Source organism: Girardinichthys multiradiatus, chromosome 15 (genome assembly GCF_021462225.1).
Source record: "Girardinichthys multiradiatus isolate DD_20200921_A chromosome 15, DD_fGirMul_XY1, whole genome shotgun sequence".
Taxonomy (NCBI): domain Eukaryota; kingdom Metazoa; phylum Chordata; class Actinopteri; order Cyprinodontiformes; family Goodeidae; genus Girardinichthys; species Girardinichthys multiradiatus.
The window spans coordinates 28,763,440-28,782,618 of record NC_061808.1 but is presented as its reverse complement, the minus strand read 5'-3'; the positions used below and the strand labels follow the sequence as shown (position 1 = coordinate 28,782,618).

The window sequence follows — 19,179 nt, the reverse complement described above, 5'->3', positions numbered from 1 at the left end:
GGCTGGAGCTTTGTCCTCTGAATACAACCAAGGATTGCTGAGCTCTTAATGGCATGTGGTGCCCCGCGGATCTTCGGGCCCGCACCAAAGCTCCAAGCGTGAATATTTTAAAACCCACATATCAGACCTCAGTAGTCTCATCAAGGCCGTGCTGGAGATAGAGGGGTTCTGCCTAGCTCACTCCCCAGAACCCAGCCGTCCCTCCCCGTTTTCAATATCTCCAATGATGAGCGCTCCTGGGTAGACCGTCTCTTAAGGGGCATGGTCCTCCCTGATATGCTTGAGTTTAGCCCATTAGTTGTGCTGAATGGCATTAATATCTGACATAGCTCATTGTAATGGTGTCATTTCCGAGTGCGGGAAGGACAAGGGCATTTGCTGAAATGTTTTTAAAAACTTGCCTGAGGGTGCACCAGATGTCCCAAAGAAGCTCCCTGCAAGATGACCCCCCCCCCCCACACACACACACACACACACACACACACACCCCCCGATACTCATACAGCACAGCCAGAAGCCTGTATTGCAATGGTGACACAGTCAGCTGCCAGAAAAAGCTTCAAATATTCAAATTTTCTTGTCCTCTCATGTCTGATTTCTTCTCCACTCTTGCTGCCTCTCTCTATTAATCCTTTTCTTTTTGTTTCCCTTCAATTCTAATTTGGTATTTCAAACTTCTAGCTCCCCTGTTTTTTTTTCTCTCTGTTTCGTGTTCCTGTCTCTTCCTGTCCTTTGTTTTTCATAACGCTTTAATTTGTTTGAAAGTGCAGTGCTGCTATTCTTTCTACAAAACTCCTTTCTGAGGCTTTTCTTTGTGGAACTTTTCAGGAATGGGTGGACAGGCACAGAGTCTAGGAAACAAGTAACACCACTTTGGAAATATATTCTTACTCTTTGACCTTTTAACAACCACCAACCTCAGTGTATTTCTTGGTTAGGGGTGGGGGGGCTCATGTGATAGACCAACACAAAGTAGATCAGTTGTGAAGTTTGAAGGAAAACCGTGTTTTTCTAATGAATGAAGACACATTTATAGGCTAAGCTGAATCGCAAGGATTTCACAAATAGAAATACGAACAATGTCCTGGTGAATGTATTTAGGTCCTCTTCAGTCAATGCCGTGTAGAACAACCTTTTGCTGAATTTACAGCTGTAGGGCTTTGGGGGTATACATCTACCAGCGTTGTACATCAAGAGGACCGGATTTTTGCCCGTATGTCTTTACAAAATACACTCTATTGTCAAAAGTGTTGGGTCAGTTTCCTTTACACAGACAAGAACTTTAAAAACATCCAATTTTCTTCAGCCTGTAACTGTTTCAGTTCTTCTGGTTAGGCTTCCCACAGGGTTTAGCAGTTAGTTTATTGGAAATCTTGATCATTCTTCTAGAAGCACATTTTTGAGGTCAGACACTGATGTAGAACGAGAAGGCCTGGGTGGCAGTCTCGGCTCCGACTAACCCCCAGAGGTGTTCTGTTGTGTTGAGATCAAGAATATCCCTTTACCATGATGCTGCCACCACAATGCTTCCCCACTGGGATCATGATAATGTCCACACATAGTGTTTTGTATATAGGCTAAAAAGTTCAGTTAATTTGAGCAACTTCTTCTACATGTTTGGCATGTCCCCTAGATGGCACTGGGTTTAATTTATAGGGGTACCACATCAAAACGAGGCTATACTTGGATGCATACCAACTTTCTTTAGATTGCATTCCTTAAAAAAAGAAAAGCATGTATTTCTTTCCTTCTACTTCACAATTAATATCTACTTTGCATCCCTGTAAAAGTTTGAAAAGTTCATTATGTATAACTGCCGTAGCAACCACTGCACATGTATGTTTTAACCCTGTTGTGATCATGAATAATGCCAGAAATTGTAAACTGCCTAAACTCGAGCTGCACAGCCTGGACAATCTTTAATGATTGCGCGTTTTTACATCACGGCTCTGAAAACGCATCCTTACCCTCGCAGGCAGATGCAGCGTCAGACAAGGAGCTGTGTGCGGCGCTGCACGTCAAGTTGGACAGGATGAAGGATGAGTGCGATAAGCTGCTGGCGCAGCTGTGCACTAAAGACAAAGCGCATTCTCTTCTCCAAAGAAAACACCAGCAACTCAAACAGGAACTGGAAGACAAAGTAAGCCAAGCTCTTCTCGTTGGGATGTGTGTGTTTTGTGTTTGGAAACGGAGGCCGTTTACAGAATTCAGGGAGGTATCGCTGTAGTATCTGCTTGGTGTTTCATTTTGAAAGCAAAAATGTACAAAAATAGAGACCTTTGCTTTTGCTTTCACATTCCTTGATGTCTGTCAGGATTTTCTGATCATATAAGCTTATGTATGGTTTGAAAAAGCATCTTTATCAGTGTGACCTTCAGTTTTTAGGACAGCTCATGAAGTATCGATGCCAGTTCACCTCCTCGACACAGACCTGAGAAGTTGTGTTGTTTTTTTCGGGGCAGACATGTATTGATTTGAAATTGGTTTAGTGCAGATAACAGGTTTTTATCCATGAAGCAGGTTTATTATCTCAGCGAAGTGATTCATATTCCCGAGGCAGCACTGATTACTGAGCTTCCTCACCTCTGACATATTGATTGGCTTTGTCCTCTTAGACACCCTGAAATAATGGCCGTACAAACCAAAAATAAAAAACACCGCTGTATAGTGCCTTGCAAGTAGTATTAATGCATGTTTAACTTTTGCTGTTGATCGTGTTTGTATTCAGCCCCCCAGCATTATTCAGGTCATGTAGGTATGGCTCTCCCAGCTTTAGACATCTAGAGACTGAAAACTTTGGCATTTATTTTTTATGTTCTCATTTTTTATTTATTTATTTATCTTTTCATTAATCAAATTTTTTTTTCTTTATTGAAATTATTTTCCAAACAAGTGTACATCCAAACCTTTTTCCATTTTTTTTAAACATCCCCTAGACACCAACCCTGAGAAGCTGTACACACAAAACCAACTTTGCTATCCTCTATATTACACCACCTTTCCAAACAACAATTAGGTTTTCTTGCCCGTTCTTCTCCTCAAGGTCTTCTCACTGAGAATTACCTGCAAACAAACTATTTACATTCTCTAGCACTATAAGGGTACCCCCAAACCCAAAATTATTCTACAAAGTCTGATCTCAATGGTGATATAAAATCCATCCAATTTTTCCAATACTTCTTAAATTTGCCAGATTCTAATCTGATGGAAAAGGTCAGTCTTTCCATCGTATATATATTATGCATTACATCAACCCAATCTTCCCTTTTAGGAGCCTCTGCCTTCAGCCACTTCCTAGTAATGGCTTTTTTACTAGCTACTAACATGATTCTATACATATATTTATCAGCAGATCTTGTTATCCTGTCCACCCCTCTTCCCATGTACAGAAACTCAAATGTTAATGGAGTACTCACCCTCAGCACTTTATCTATACAATTCTTTAAATCCTGCCAATAGGGAACTATGTTGGAGCAATCCCAGAACACGTGGAAGAGACTAGCTTTACCTTCACCACATTTCCTCCAACATCTTGTATCTTGGTATTTTCTTTGTGCTGGTGTAATGAAATATCTGACAATATTCTTCCAGCCAAACTCTCTCCATGAGAGGGAACAAGATGTTTTCCACTGTCGCCTACATATCTCCTCCCAATTCTCATGTGAAAGCCTCCAGTTAGCTTCTTTTTCCCATTTCACTTTTATGTATATTGTGTTGCTTCCTTTCAAATTTTCCAAACCTGTGTACAATTTGGAAATGATTTCCCCTCCCACATTTGATTCATTTGCTAGCATAAACATCTTAATTATCCCAGATTCCAACTCAAATAAATTAATCTTTTTTAATAGTTCCTCAGTATAGTGCCTTAATTCTAAGTACCTGAAGAAGTCTTTATTATTTAAACCATATTTGTTCTTCATTTCCTCAAAGCTTCGTGCAGTATTTGTCATAACCACCTGCCCAAATATCCTCGGACCCTTTTCCCATTTACTAAATGTTTTGTCTGATACATTAGGTTTGAAATCTGATTCATGTGCAATCCAACTCAGTACTCTGTCAACCCATATTTTGATATAATGTCGTTCCATTTGTCAAGAGATAAGCCAAACCATGGATTCGTCTCCTCCCCAAAGTGTATTCTCTATTTGCTATCATTTATAATGGCTTGTACTGGTATTTTTCTTAATTTTTTTAAGTGGCCTGAACTCTGTTTGATGGAGAACGTCTGTGATGAAAAGTTTTAAGGTCGTGCCACAGATTCTCAGTTGACTTTAGGTCTGAACTATTGGACCCAATGACATTACATGAATATGCTTGGATCTGAACCATTCCATTGTAGCTCTGGGTGGTGTTGTTGTCCTGCTGGACCAGCAGATTTCTGTGTATTATTGGGAAAAATTACTGGGGGGAATTGCTCAAAATCAAGATCCTAAAAGATGCAAATAATGTCAAGAATTTGAATTAAGTTATTGACGATTTACAATAAACGAACTCTACTCTGCTGTTCTAATCAGGTGAGATTAGGGGAGCAGAGACGTCTTTCTGAGTCTGAGCTCGTGAGGCTGGAGAAGAAGCTTTTGACCATGGAAGCAGACCAAGAAACGGTCCTTACTTCTCTCGGGGAGGAACTGGATGCAGCCTGTCGTAGCCTGGCGAGGAACGGAGAAGACAAACTACAGGTATTGGTTTTAATTGTTTTGTTTTAACATTAGAGGCAAAAAAAACAAGCATATTTACATACCCTCCGAAAACACACGTGCTACCATGATGCAGGATCATTTCACTCTTTAGCTCCTTCAATCCAACGATTGTATGTTGGATACCTTAGAAAAGTCTTTATGAAAGTAACCAGAGATAAATAAACTTTTATCCCAGTAACCTGTCATGCTGACCGGTCATTGCTAGTCAGTGTTCAGCAAAAGCAGTGAAGATAAAAACAAGTGACTTGGTTTAAGGCTCCCTGCGGTCAGATGTGCAATCCATCTCTGCAGTGTGCTTCATGTGAAATTTCTGACAGGCATCATTCTGTTTGAGAATGCAGGTAAAATATTTTGGAGGGGATTGCTTTGGATACCGATGAGAGAAATTCCTGTACAAAGGTTTGATCATGCCTCTTGTGTATTTTTGGTTAGACGCCCAAAACTGTAACTGTGAAATATGTGGGCTCATTTAATTACTCCCAGGTGGAGTTTCAAGTTATTTTTTGATCTGATAAACACATAAACATGCTTTGTTGGGATGAGTTCTGATTTGCTGGATGTGCTGTTTCTTTGCTCGATGAGACACAATGTCCTGTTGAAATATAACACACTCCTCCAGTGTTGGTACCCTTGTTAAAGATGTGTAAACAGCCTGAAATAAACCTAATAGCGCAGTACCGTAATGCCACAACAGACGTCTGTTTGCACAGTCTCTCTAGATGTCCAGATTCCTGCGGCCTCTCTTACGTTTCTGTTAGGATCACTCAGAGGTTTGCTACAGGATTCAGATCTGGGTACTGACACGCCCCTGCGTCAGTTTTGTTTCAAACATTCGGTTTATGATGCCTTGCTCTCTAACAGTTGTTCCTGAGGCCTTAGGGAGAGAAAGAGGCCCAGACCATCACAGATCCTCCACATGCTTACCAGTGGGCACGAGGTGCTAATCCATTCTTTATTTTCACTCCGGGAGTGTTTGGTGATTAAAAAGTCTCATCGGTCCAGGGGACACATCTGCAGTTGAAGGCCCGGTAGAATTTTGGCAAACTTCCTGTTTGCAATTTTTGGCTGTAGGACAAAAGGACAGTTTCTTTTCCCTGGTATCACAAACTACCTGTTAGCATCTAGATCGCGTCTAATGGTTGCTACGGGGATCTAGATCCAGGGGATTGTCGAGGCCTCCACCTCTGTCTTCTGGAGTTTCTGACAGGAAATGAGGCTGAATTATGTTAAATGCACTAGAGAAATGTCTGATCATCAGTAGCCCCTAGATGTCGTCTCTTCAGATGCTCACGCACAGCACTTCTGGTTCACAAGGAAACCTTTCGGAGCATCCAAACCTCTTGTTCTTCCTCACCTAACTTGAAGCGCTCCTATACTTCTGACTGCTTTACACTTCAAGAGTTTTATAACCTGGCTCATTTAACACTGACTCAGGCACTTTACCTGCCATCCTTGTTTTGAAATGCTCAGACGAAAGATAAGGAATGAACTTGGTTGGCTAATGCAACACACAGAGCCGCAGAAGAAACACAAAATCAACAAAAATGATTCAAAACTGTTTATATAATAATATACAAAGCACACAGTACAGTTCTGTCCTCAAGGAGCTTAAAGCAGCACACAGCACTAAGATAAGCAGAAGGCACGATGCTACTGCTATCAGAACAATGGCCGGGACGTCATATCAACACATAATAAATTCATGTCTAAAATAAGGTTTGTTGTTATTTTAGCATTATTTGCAGCTTACCGCTTTGGTGTATTCGTCGTTTCTATAGACAGAAGGAACTGACCCCTTAATTAGATGAAGTCTTTCAGCAAATCCTTCTTGATACTGGAGGAGGTTGCTGAAGAACTGGTCCTTTAAGTGCTTCATGAAAATAAAGAGAAATTCTCCACTGATGTGGGTAAATTTCCATGAAAAATAAACTTCAAAGAGGTTCTAAAGCTGGTGGACGGTGTAATGAATTGTGGGGGTTAATACACCCAACAACCGAACATTTAGACTTATCCACTTGCAGCTTCGGCGTATTTGAGCTTGGACTACAAAATCACAGCGAGAAATAGAAAATGCGGAAACGTGAAATTGGTAGTTGGAAGTCCATGACCTTATTTAGCTGTTCCGCAGTAAATACTGTTACAATACAGTTAAAAAAAAAACGTAACAGAGAATAGAGAAAGGTGAATGGACTGAAACATTTTGACCCAAACAGTATATAAAGATATCTACACAACACCTGGAGAGACTCAACTTCTCCACACTCCTACAGACTCCATGTACACAACAAAATGTATTTAAGGACTAAAAAAGTGAGTTTTGCATGACATGTCCCCTTTAGGGATTTTTACAGAAGTGTGGAAGGAGCCTTCTGTAATAAGGCTTTCCAAACTTTGTTTTATTTTGGTTCAGTCATTTTATTTTGATGATATAATCATTGATGTAGTACTGATAACTGTTTGTATAAGACAGCACACACACGTCTTCACCTAGTGATGCTTCTAACATGATTGCTTTGCACATGTTGCCCTGCAGAACTATTTGCAGAGAAACACACTCATATTTACACGGGACTCACACCTCCCTGCTTGCACCTAGTGTTCCAACCCTGCTGAAAGCTAATGAAGCCAGCCTGTTCTTATCTGTGCTTATAGATTTCCAGGTCTGGTCCAGCGGTGATAGCAGTCAGACGGGCCAGCTAGCACCTTGCGTCATCTCTAATCCATCATTGTGAAAAGAAGTCAATCCTAATAGTGATCAACTTAATAAGGGGTATCATTACCAGTAAAGGGGTTTATTAGGAGTAGATTTCCCCTCTATTCGGTCATTTTAGAGGCGCTACGACAACGATGTATATAACACTGGAAAGTCACCAAAAAATGAATGAGGAAAGTAGATGATACATGATAGATGATTTATAATGAGCTGTAGAATTGTTTCAGTGTGCTAGGAAAATCTTTCTGATTAGAAAAGAAAAATCAGATTTATGTTTTGAGTGTTCGTTTGGTATGATGACATTTGGTGCTGCAGAATCGCGGGGTCAACTTTCAAATCTCCACATCATGTTTGTTTTCTTTTTACGTTTTCTTGAGTGTTGGGTGCAGCGCCATGTGCAGAGGCTATAGTCCTCGATGCCGGTGTCCTGGGTTCAAGTCCCGGACCCGGCGGCTTTTCCCGAATGTCTCCCCCTCTCTTTGCCCTGTTTCCTGTCTATCTACTGTCGAAAAATGAAAAATAGAGGCCTCTAGTGCCGGAAAAAAAAACATTTTCTCGATTGTTAGTGATTCACGTTTTCATACTTTGAGTCTGATGGGTTCTTATTGGACCAGCTAATATGTGCTACAGACAGACAGACCATAATATAACTGTCTTCGCTGAGGGTAAAGGGGAGCTTTGCATACATCCAGGGAGTTGTTTTTTGCACTAATAAAACATAGTGTGATATTAAAAAGAACACAAGAACTGGCTTTCTTTGCAGAAATGTAGATGATTGAAAGATAAGCAGCCTAATGTCCGGCGCTTTCAATTCCAAAATGAAAGAAGGTATCATAGAAAAGTCAGTGAATGCTCTCTTGATTATGTGAGACTCAACAACATGATGGCGTTTTGTGAAAAATCCACCCATCGTTTCACTTATTAAACCTATTTAATCCATACAGGGTCACAGGGGGCTCAGATGGTGAGAGACGGGGCACAAACTGGACAGTTTGTCAGTCCATGACAGGTTCTAAGTGTAATAGTAAAGTAAAACAGTCTGTCACACACCAGTAGCTGTCTATGTACAAGGAGAGCATTAGGCATGGTAACTGGGGGAGCTGAAGAGATCAACAGCTCAGGTGTAAAAATAAATCTACAGGTCAACTACTAATCCTGCAGTCAACAAATCTGGGCCTTTATGGAATAATTGGCAAGAAGAAAAGGGCAAACGAAGACCTATTTGTATAAGCCATGTAGGGAACACAGTAAACATGTGGAAAAAGGTGCTCTGCTCAGCAGAGACCAAAACTGAGCTTTCTGGCCTTCAAACACAACAGTATGTGGGTGCAAAACTACCGGATATTACCCTGAAGAGACAGTTAAACATGGTGGAGGCAGCATCATGATGTGGGCATGCTTTTCCTCAGTAGGTACAGGAAAGCAGGTCAAGGTGGATGGGAAGGTGGATGAAGCCAAGCACAGGGTAGTGCTGAAGGAAAAGCTGTTAGAAGCTGCAAAAGAATGAAATGGGGGTGGAGGTTCACCTTCCGACAGGACAGCATCCCTAAACCTACAGCCAGAGCCACAACAAAGCTTATTCATGTGTTAGGATGACCCATCAAAGTCCAGACCTTAGTTTTCATCTGTGGCAAGACTGGATAGCGGATGTTCAGATAGACTATCCCTCTGGTCTAACTGGGCTGTTTTCAGATTTGAATGGGAAAATATTTACTTCTCTGTATGTCCAAACTGGTAGACACATTCCAAAAAACGAATAAAATAAACTACATTAAAGGTCGTGGTAGGACCATGACACAATGTGCGAAAGTTCAAGAGGTGTGAATACTAAGGTGCTGCATCATTTAATTTCATGCACCTTTTCTTACCGGCATCCGTTTTCTTTGTGTGTGTTCACTTTAATTTCTACTGTCTTCTTTTGTCAGATGATTAGTGAAGAGAAATGCCAAAGTGGAGATCTCTATAAAAACTTCCTTGTTTGTCATCTATACGTGCTTGTTAGTCTGAGCATTTCCCCCCCCATCTGTTTCTATCTCAACGTTCCCATCTCTTTCCATTTTCCCAGTGGGAGGTGAAACAAACATATGCCTTCCAAAATACACCACCACACTCTTCCTCACACTCTGAAGGAGGCACAAACCAGGCAGTCGTGTATTTAAATTAGAGGTGGCAAAACCTTGGATTCCATGACAGCCCTGTTTTAAAAAAAAAAAGAAATAGTGGCAATATTTTTTTTCCCACTTCAAGCCCACAGACAGCACCTTCAACTCCCTGCCTACTTGTTACGTTTTTCAGCACTTTCACCTTCTTTTTTGTCTGCCACAGAGCCAAACAGGCTTTGATCGTTTAGGGAAAAGTTAAGAGAGCCAAGCGAGAAGCAGAGACATGTCTCATCCTCCTACGCGGTCACATGCCCTGACGTATGGCAGTGCTGTCCCAGAGATGGTGACTTTTGCACAGCAGCGCTACAGCAGGGCCGTACTTTGTGCCACCAGTGCAGAGAATCTTGAGGAATTCATGTTGCTTGGTTTCAAATGACAGTAGGAAGAAGGCTCTTTACACCTGTGCAACAGCGTTGTTGTTTGGTACAACTCAGGACTGAGAGAAAATTCTGCTGTTTATCCTGTTCATCGTGGATAAACACCTTGTCACAAAGGTGTATTTGGAACAAGAAGCTGTAGTGTTTTTTATTATAATTTTGTCAATGGCTTCTCTGGTTGTTGCTTTTTTGTAACACAGCACAACGGAAGCCATAGAAGCCTGTTCTTTGTTTCTAGGAGCAATTTACAAATACAATTTACATGAATCCGCTCTTTTTTGGCTCACTTAGTTGTTTTTAATATAAGTGTTAGAATAAAAGGTTACATTCTAAAGTAAGATTAGAAAAATGTTCAATTAATGATGCAAAAATATGTGTATATATTAGTTAAGTTGCTTTTTTGTACGCTTTTTTTATGTATTTATTTTACCTGTGAAAACTCGACAGTTTGTGAAAAAATACATTTGCAAATGCAGTTGCTTTTCCTCCTATTCTTTGGAAGTGAAAGGTGCATTATCTGCAATCAGCAGCAGAGCTTTTAGCATCCTGGCCATTATTGTCGCATTTAATATGAGAGGGAAAAAAAAAAAAAATGTTGTTTAAGGTCAGTATTTGCCTACCTTAGATTTTAAATGAATTTTCACTAAAAAGTGCAATTGCTCTTACGATCAAAGCTTCTATCCACACTAGTATCTGCCCTCCATTTCAGTCAATTTCACTCCTGCACGGACTAGTGATTAGTGGACATCACTCAGTGACCGGGGTCAGTTGCCAGAATAACTCTTGTTTATTATGAGGTGTAAGAATTATGATTATTGATTAATTCATATTTATCAAGAATTATAATTTTAAATCATAATAAAAAAAATTTAAAAAAAAGATTCTTAACCAAAAATCATTACTTACGAATAGAAATCAGAGATGTCTTCTGGTGTTGTGATTATGGGCTCAAAGCTCTTTAATAATCACAATTAGCTATACATCCTTAATAATTGATAAATTATTAACCAAAACCACAAAATGTCACTGTTTATTCAACCGCTGCACTGAAGGTGGGGGAACTTCGACCTTGTTTTGACAGATAAATCACTCTTGCACAAAATAAACACAAATGCTTCTCTTAATTATATTTATGAAGATTTATTGAAGCCACATAATTCTGATATACCATTATTCTGGTCCAAAAAACCTTTACCTAACTAACAAGCCCTATTCTACACAAAGGGAATAAAAATGACTACCTAAAAATAATAATAAAGGAAAAATATATGCACATTGTCTATGAAGATCAAACCAGCAGTTTTATGGACAAAATGTGTAATTTGGGTTAAATGGAAAGAGAAGTCCTCCTAAAACAGTGGGGCCACGCCCCTTTAGCCTCTAGCAGCTGATCGCCCCAAATCTCGAAGAACGAGTCATAAAACTCTGAGGCGGGAACTTTGTGGAAAAACTCCAGCAATAAAACTGGAACAAAGAAGTGGTCAGACCACGAGGCCCAGACCGCAGTTGCTTTGAATGAAAAACTTTTAAAAGTCCAACTTCTAACTCCTGGCTGATTTGGGATCAGCCGGACAAAAACATGAACCACGCACGGTTCAGCAGCGCTTGCGCAGCAAATCTAAACACAGCTCAGCGTAAAACACTTCAATCAGTATTGCATGCAACAAGTTGATACCTTGGATTAACTACTGGTGATTCTAAATCACCTTAACTATCATCCTGCCCAGACTTCTAAATGCACCTATCCGGTTTAATATAAAAAGAACGAAATTACTTTGACGTTGATTTCTTCTCTTCACCGGTTGAGGATGGATCAGGTCTGAAGAAAAACGAGGGGGGGGGGGGGGGGGGAATCACGCATCCGTGATCACCTCAAGAAAAAAAACGGTAAACTTCTCATCTGTCCAGGAGGGGAAAATATGAAGAGCCGTTTAGTCAACTGAATCAACAGGGAGGAAACTCATCTCCTTGGAAATAAAACCTCTGTGGGTTTTTCACCTGCGCCAGGTGTCGCCGTGGTCTTCGATCGGTGTATGAATCTTTTGACCTTTTTGTATCAGACAGATTTCCAGCTTTCAAGCTCTTCCGAGAATGGCCGTGTGGAGGAAAAGTTCGCCGCCTGCGAGCTTTTGTCTCTCCAGATATGCGCCTTCGTTGCGTCGTCCTGCGAGACAAGCTGGAAATGGCAACGAAACTTTATTTTCGGCGGATTTATAATCCCGGTGACGTCAGAGCTGCGATGTCTGTTGAGCTGCGCATGTTAAACTGTGCGACCAAAATGGATGACTCCAACAGAGGGTATCAATTGTTGGTAACAATTGTTGAATGATGTATTAGTGTCATAGGTCAACGCTTTGATTGCAAATGTAATATTAACCCAGCTGGATGGAGTTTTTCTGCAGTAGATGCCCATACCTTATACAGATTCAGTACCCAGGTTGCTAAGGGTGAAAAAAGCACAACTGAAGCACCTTCATGTTCTTTTGAGCTGCTGTGCATCTCCTTAGTCTTTGGAGTGCACTCTGTGTTTCGATCATCACTGTAACTGTTTCTCCTTTTATCAGGGAAGAACCAGAGACTATTTTGCCATGATTTAGTGGCTTAAAAGGTTGTTCAAATCTAGAGACAGAAGCACTAAGTAGGAACCCAATAAGTTTTCCTCCAGCTCCTGATCATGTATTGATTTAGTGTCTGTGGGTTAATATGGGGCTGATGTAACATTTGTGTGTTTGTTATGGAGAGAGGGTATGAATCAATATGTTGCCTGCAGCAGAGAAAAACTAAAGTTTTATAGTTTGGTTAGATGGAAAATTACAAACTGAAAGTAAGTAGATCACAAACTATATTTGAACTTCCAGCTAAGCATCATCTAAGGTCAGTAGGGAACGTGGACACATGGGTGATTTGCAAAAGTAGGAGTGCAACGATTGATCGGCTGGATCGACTCTGATTTTTTTTTAAATCTTGGGAGATTGGTGATCAGCCAATATTTTTACATTTATATATATATTTGAGAGCATGACCTCATGTGCAGTTAAAACAAGTGTGTATTGTTTCATGGGTATTGTTTCAATGTTTTTGAATAAAACGAGATTGAAACTTTGAAGGTGTATTGTGGCCTTTTAACATCTGACAGTGTCAGTTATAAAAACAAATCGGTATCAGCCAAAATCGGAATCGGCAGGTAAGGCTTTTTAAAGATTGGTGATTGGCCAGAAAACTTCAATCAGTGCACCCCTAGTTTTAAGAATTCACAATTAAATGAAAGACTAGGTTTACGATTGCATATGCGTCTTAGACCAACTACATACCTTTAAAGTAAGCTTTTATTTCGATTGAGATTAGGATAATCTTCAACATTGTATGAAAAATAATAAACAACTTGTATTAAAGGAGAGGCTCCATGTCCACTTGCTCATTAATTTGTCTAAAACTGATCTGATAGCTTGGGAGCACTCAGAGAATTTACATTGGGGTGGATTGGGGAGAGACAATAAAAAAGGCACAGCATGACTTTTTTTTTTATCAGACTATGTCAAGACTTTATTGTGAATCATATTTGTTTTAGATTAGGTGTAATTTAGATTTGTTGTGTGAGCTATGTGCCTGTGTGTCTGTAAAAGGTGCTTTTTAAAAAAAGCACCTTTTACAGACCCAGTTGAACAATGTGAATTCAGCAACCTTGATCCCACTAAACATGCACTATTCAAACCTGTTTAGCATCAAAAACAAACACACTTCAATGACTTAAAAGGTCTTGTTGTTCCACAAAATCCGCTTCCTCACGTTTTTCCACATGCCAACATAAATGCCAAGTATGAATAAGAAGCTTTAACTGAAACTGGTAAGGGACTACTGCCACCCATCAGCCATTGGTTACCATGACAGTCCGGATGTAGGCTAATTAAAAACTAACCAAGCACTCAAGCTGATTTCTTAGGCAAGTCCTCCTGCTGTTGTAGTAAATGCTTTTTTACATCCTAAATCTACCAAGTTAGAATGATTTAAAAAATTTTAAAGTTAGCTTGAATCCTTCTTACTTGAAATAAAATGTGACTTCATTGACATCGATTAATTGTAAGAGATTGTGTGTTGGTTTTGTGAGGTGAAATATGCTAACTAGTTTGGAGTAATCTCAGTTTGGTGCAGCTGTAGGGATTTGTAACAGATTACTTGAGTTTATTGATGATTAGGACAGAGTCAAGAAAGCTAATACTTTGATCAAGTTGTTGTATATCCGTCTTGCCTTTTTGTGGGTAATGACAATGCACAGGTTAAGGTAAATAACGCCCCGAAATTGCCTTTCTACATATCTAATTCAATTGCATAAATAACCTGATCTACAGCTAAACCAGGCTGCTGATTGCTTGAAATGCTTGAAATATTCTAAACAAAATGGGGGTTTAACTTAATGACACAGACACTTCATATATGTGACAGAACCTGATGTTTCATAAAATGCGCTTAAGTTTTATGTTTTTAGATGAAAATATTGAGAAATAATAAAAGCATTTGTAGATATACAAACAACACATTGTCCATGTTTCTGCTGATGCATAGTTTGTGATGAATCAGTACAGAAGTATTTCGTTTTCTTGTGGGCCTCACTTTAAAACCAACCACACCTTCTCTGAACTCGGTTTATACCAGACACAACTGGTAAATTAAATACAGGTTTGCTCTAATTTACTACAGAGGGAAAAAGTATATTAAAAAGTATATTTTCTCTAATTCTTTAATGTATCAACAGGAACATGTGTTCACTGTTTCATGCAACAGGTAATGAATTATTGAGTGGACTGGTTACCATCAGTTAAAATTCAACCGAACACCTGGCTCATCCCAGCATTAACGGATTCAGGCTCTCAAATGAATGCCATAGTTTTGCAGTTTTGCTTCTCTGTGTCTGGTTTTGTGTGTGCGCGTGTCAGCAGTCATTAAGAGTTGGCAGTCAGTTTGCATTGCTGATGCTGTCAAGCTTGTCCAGGAGGGCTGGAACACAGTCCCTGAGCTCATTTTTATAAAACGCACAACCTCAGTGCAGAGGTGTGCATGCACCAGTGTGTGTGTGTGTGTGTGTGTGTAGTGTCAAATGCTGTTAAACACATGCATCACAATTAAGTTGGCAGGAGCCTGTCACTGAGGTTAAGGGGTTTCACAGCTGGCTCTTTTATTCTCTCCTCTATCCTGTTTGTCTGACCCTATTTTGTTTTTCTTGTTAAATTTTCTCCTTAAATATCTTTTGGTCTGTGTTGAAACTTTCCTATTATTCAGACTTCAGAGCGAGGAGCTGGATTCTGCAAGGTGTGCTAACAACGGTGGTACGGCTCATATTTGCATTTATTTTTATTCATGTTTAACAGGCGATCTCCCAGAGACCTGGATTAGTGAAAGATCCTCATCGTTGGCTCGCTGAGACAAAGGTACTCGCTTTGTATAGACTCATGCTGTGCGGATGTTTCTTTATCATTTGTGTTTAAATATATTTTGGAGAGAACCTAAATCAGGCTTTTCTACACAGTCTTAAAAATCTGGAAAGTTTGGAATTTGATCATATTTCAGGTCTGGATAAGAATTGAAAAAGAAAACTGAGTGTGGAAACTGTTTGACATTGCGGCTTTTTCCTTCTTCCATTTTTAAAAGGAAAAAAAAAAACTATGGATACTTGAAATTCAATGGTTTTCCCACTTTTCTGTTAAATCGACATGTTTTATCTTTTTGTTTTGTCACATCCTGCCTTCATTTTAACAGTTTAAGCATTGGTATTTGGGTTTTTGACTTACTGACTAAATTCACATACATTCAAACATTTCAAAAAGCCAACTTCACAAACTTAATGTAGAACTGTGGTTCTTAAACTGGATCTAAACTGTCAAACAAGGTACTAAAATCTATAGTTTTATTTCTTTTGCAAACAAAATAAAGGTACCAAAGTTAATAAACTGTGCTCAAATAGTCTGCATCAGGTATACTGATGTTAACGCAGATATATGATGCATCCCTAGTCTACATTTAGTCTAGGATACTCCAATCCTTCTTTTGACAAAGCGTTCTCGATTTTGAAGTAAAGCAGAGCTCTAGGTTACGTTATGTCCTGTAAAGAACCTTCGATTGCCTTGTGTATGAATGGTGTTATATAAATAAACTTGCCTTGACCTTTAATGACCCTAAACTAGGCTTCAAAAATCAAGAGCTATTGTAATTTTAGCACTGTGTTTGATTATGATTCAATCAATGTCGAGGTTAATATTTTGTGAATGCTGTTAAATTGCAGGAAAACTGTCTATGATTTTGAGTCTTTAGAGGTATGAAATTTTTAACGAAAGGTGATTAGGGATCTTGTTAAATTTGGTAATCAGCATAAACTGCAGACACAAACATTTGCCTATTTTCTGCTTGAATGGGAACATGAACACTGTTTATTTTCAGGGAATCCCTGCATATAGACCTTGACTTCTCCATGGATTTTATAACGAGCAGAAATTCTGGCAAAGAAACATGATTCCTGCCTCGACCGTGTGAATATTGTAGAAGGAAATTCCTAAATAGTTGCATCTCATTAAAATGAACCAGCCTCCCACTGGAAGCAGGTGTTTGTACTAAAGTACGATTCCGAGCTGCTAACGCTGTTGTCACGCAGCAGGATTAACTCTATTGTCTCTAATGGCTTTTCTCCTTGTTTTTAGGATTTTTACAAATTTAGAAAAGTGCAACTGAAGTTTTAATTTTTCATTTGGTCATAATTACAGTCCAGTTCAAATGTATTTGCCTCCTTGCAGATTTCTTCTATTTTTAGTGTCTGCCAGTAGTTTTCAAATGATGACCAACTTGGCCCTATGTAAAATAAATAAGTAAATAAATAATTCCCACCTGAGCCTAATACCTGGTTCTGTTACCCCATGGTGGAAATAAACTGCCAACAGGCATTTGCTATAATGGGCATGGAGTCTTATACTTCACCGTGGAGCAATTTTGGCCCGATCTTGGGAGAATTGTTTTAATTCAGCCACTTCGTAGGATTTTCACGCATGGACGACCTGCTTAAGGTCAATTGGATTTAGGTCCGGACTATGACTAGGCCTCACTAAAACCTTCACTTAGTTTTTTTCAGCCATGCAGAGGGGGATCTGCTTGTGTACTTTGGATCATTGTCCTGCTGAATAACATCTTTGACTGTCTCTGTGATGTTGTTTTACTAATATACTGTGTTAGTTTTATGCCAGATCTAATAGGACCTTCCAAAACGTTCTACTTTTGTCTTGTCACTTCATAGAATAAGTCAGTGTTTTGCCATTGAGGGTTTAGTTTCACAACTGTTCTATTTATAAAAAAACAATAATAATTTAAGAACATTATCTCCATAATCTTTATTTCCCACATTAAATATCCCTCCACTGCACCAGTCCTTTTATTAGTTATTTTCATGAACATATTGCTTTGTCACAAAACTCATATCAAATTGGGTAAGCACACTGCATAATTTAATCAAAGCAGAACTAGGAGAGGGTGTTGAAAGAAAATACTGGTTTATAATTAGGCTGAAAGAGAAGGAAAGATGTTGCGAAAAAAATCTCCAGTGAAGTGTTGATGCTAATTATCAGGCATAGAATCGGTGTGATCATTTGTGTAATTACCTACTGCTAGTGTGTGTGTATGTTCCTGACTGTATGTTAAAATGTCCAATCTAGTTTGATTGCTTTTCAACAACTCGTATGGAATGGTATCCGGCGAGTTATTCAAACATGATACGGGCTGCACGGTGGCGCAGTTAGTAGCACTGTTGCCTTGCAGCAAGAAGGTCCTGGGTTCAATTCCCAGCCTGGGGTCTTTCTGCATGGAGTTTGCATGTTCTCCCCGTGCATGCGTGGGTTCTCACCGGGTACTCCGGCTTCCTCCCACAGTCCAAAAACATGACTGTTAGGTTAATTGGTCACTCTAAATTGTCCTTAGGTGTATGAATGAGTGTGTACATGGTTGTTTGTGTGTTGCCCTGCGATGGACTGGCGACTTGTCCAGGGTGTACCCTGCCTCTCGCCCATAGACTCCTGGAGATAGGCACCAGCTCCCCCGTGACCCACTATGGAATAAGCGGTAGAAAAATGACTGACTGACTGATATGGACCATCTGATTAAAAAGCTAATGCTAAAGCTATCGGGTGCACAGAATAAGACTCAAGCCAGCCATGAAACATAAGCAGTGGGTGAGATTCATGCTTAGTGTAACAGTTTCTGATGTAAATAATGAGATGGAGTGCTTTGCAAACATATTTATAACCCCACAACGTTTTCCTGTTTTATCTCTTTACAACCAAAAACCTTGGTATTTGGTATTAACATAATGTAGTGCATGATTGTGAATTGGAAAGAAAATGATATACAGATTACTAAACATCTGTAAAAATAAAGATCTGAAAAGTGTGGCATGCATTTGTATGCAGCCTCCTTGAGCCAAAACTCCTTTTGCTACAGGTACAGCTGCAAGTCTGTTTTGGTTTGTCTTTATCAGCTTTGCAAAAGTACCTCCAGCTCAAGTTAGATTTGATGGGTGTCTGAACAATAATTTAAGTCTTGCCACAGATTCTCAACTGGATTAGGTTTGGACTTTGACTGGGCCATTCTACCACATGGTTAAGCTTTGATCTAAAACATTCTAATGAAGCTCTGGGTGTCTGTTTAGGACTATATTCCTTCTGGAAGATTAACCTCTATCCCAGTGTCAAGTCTTTCATAGCCTCTAACAGGTTTTCTTCCACGACTATCCTGTATTTAGTGCCATTCATCTTCCTATTAACTCTAACCAGCTTCCTTGTCCCTGCTGAAGGAATACACAGCATGATTTTTCCACCACCATGATTCACCGTAACAATAGTGGGTTCATGGTCATGTACAGTCTCCAGGGTTTTTGCATCATGTTAGCCAGAAAGTTTCATTTTGGGTTCCTCTGATCAGAAAACCTCCTCCTATAGTGGTTGCCATGTTGTTTAACTTAGATGTTTGAAGGAAGTCAGTCAGCCTATCACATAAAATCCCAATCAAATATGTTGAAGTTTGGGGTTGTAATGTAAACTGTGAAAACTTTGCAAGGCACTGTATAAATATAATGTAATTATGATATTCATGCAGTAATTCTGATCACTTGCACCCACTCAATGCAGCTTTGAGTCAATGAAACTGTGTACAATATTGCATTACAATCATTTACTCGTTTAGTTGTTTATCGGTATAAT

The 19,179-nt window shown here is 39.5% G+C and overlaps 1 protein-coding gene across 6 annotated transcripts in view; it reads left to right on the top strand.

The window, feature by feature from the left end:
• The window catches only part of LOC124881997 (centrosomal protein of 128 kDa-like), a 68,396-nt gene that overhangs the window by 24,634 nt on the left and 24,583 nt on the right, over positions 1-19,179 (top strand). For 4 of the 6 annotated variants that reach the window (XR_007041794.1, XR_007041793.1, XM_047388051.1 and 1 more), the window contains exons 16-18: positions 1,976-2,140; positions 4,515-4,679; positions 15,316-15,375. Coding sequence is in view for 4 of the 6 variants with exons in the window: in XM_047388051.1 (XP_047244007.1) it covers positions 1,976-2,140; positions 4,515-4,679; positions 15,316-15,375 (390 nt within the window). In the remaining 2 variants the exon portion in view is untranslated. The remainder of the gene's footprint in view (positions 1-1,975; positions 2,141-4,514; positions 4,680-15,315; positions 15,376-19,179) is intronic. The other 2 variants (XM_047388053.1, XM_047388052.1) reach the window with 2 other exon arrangements.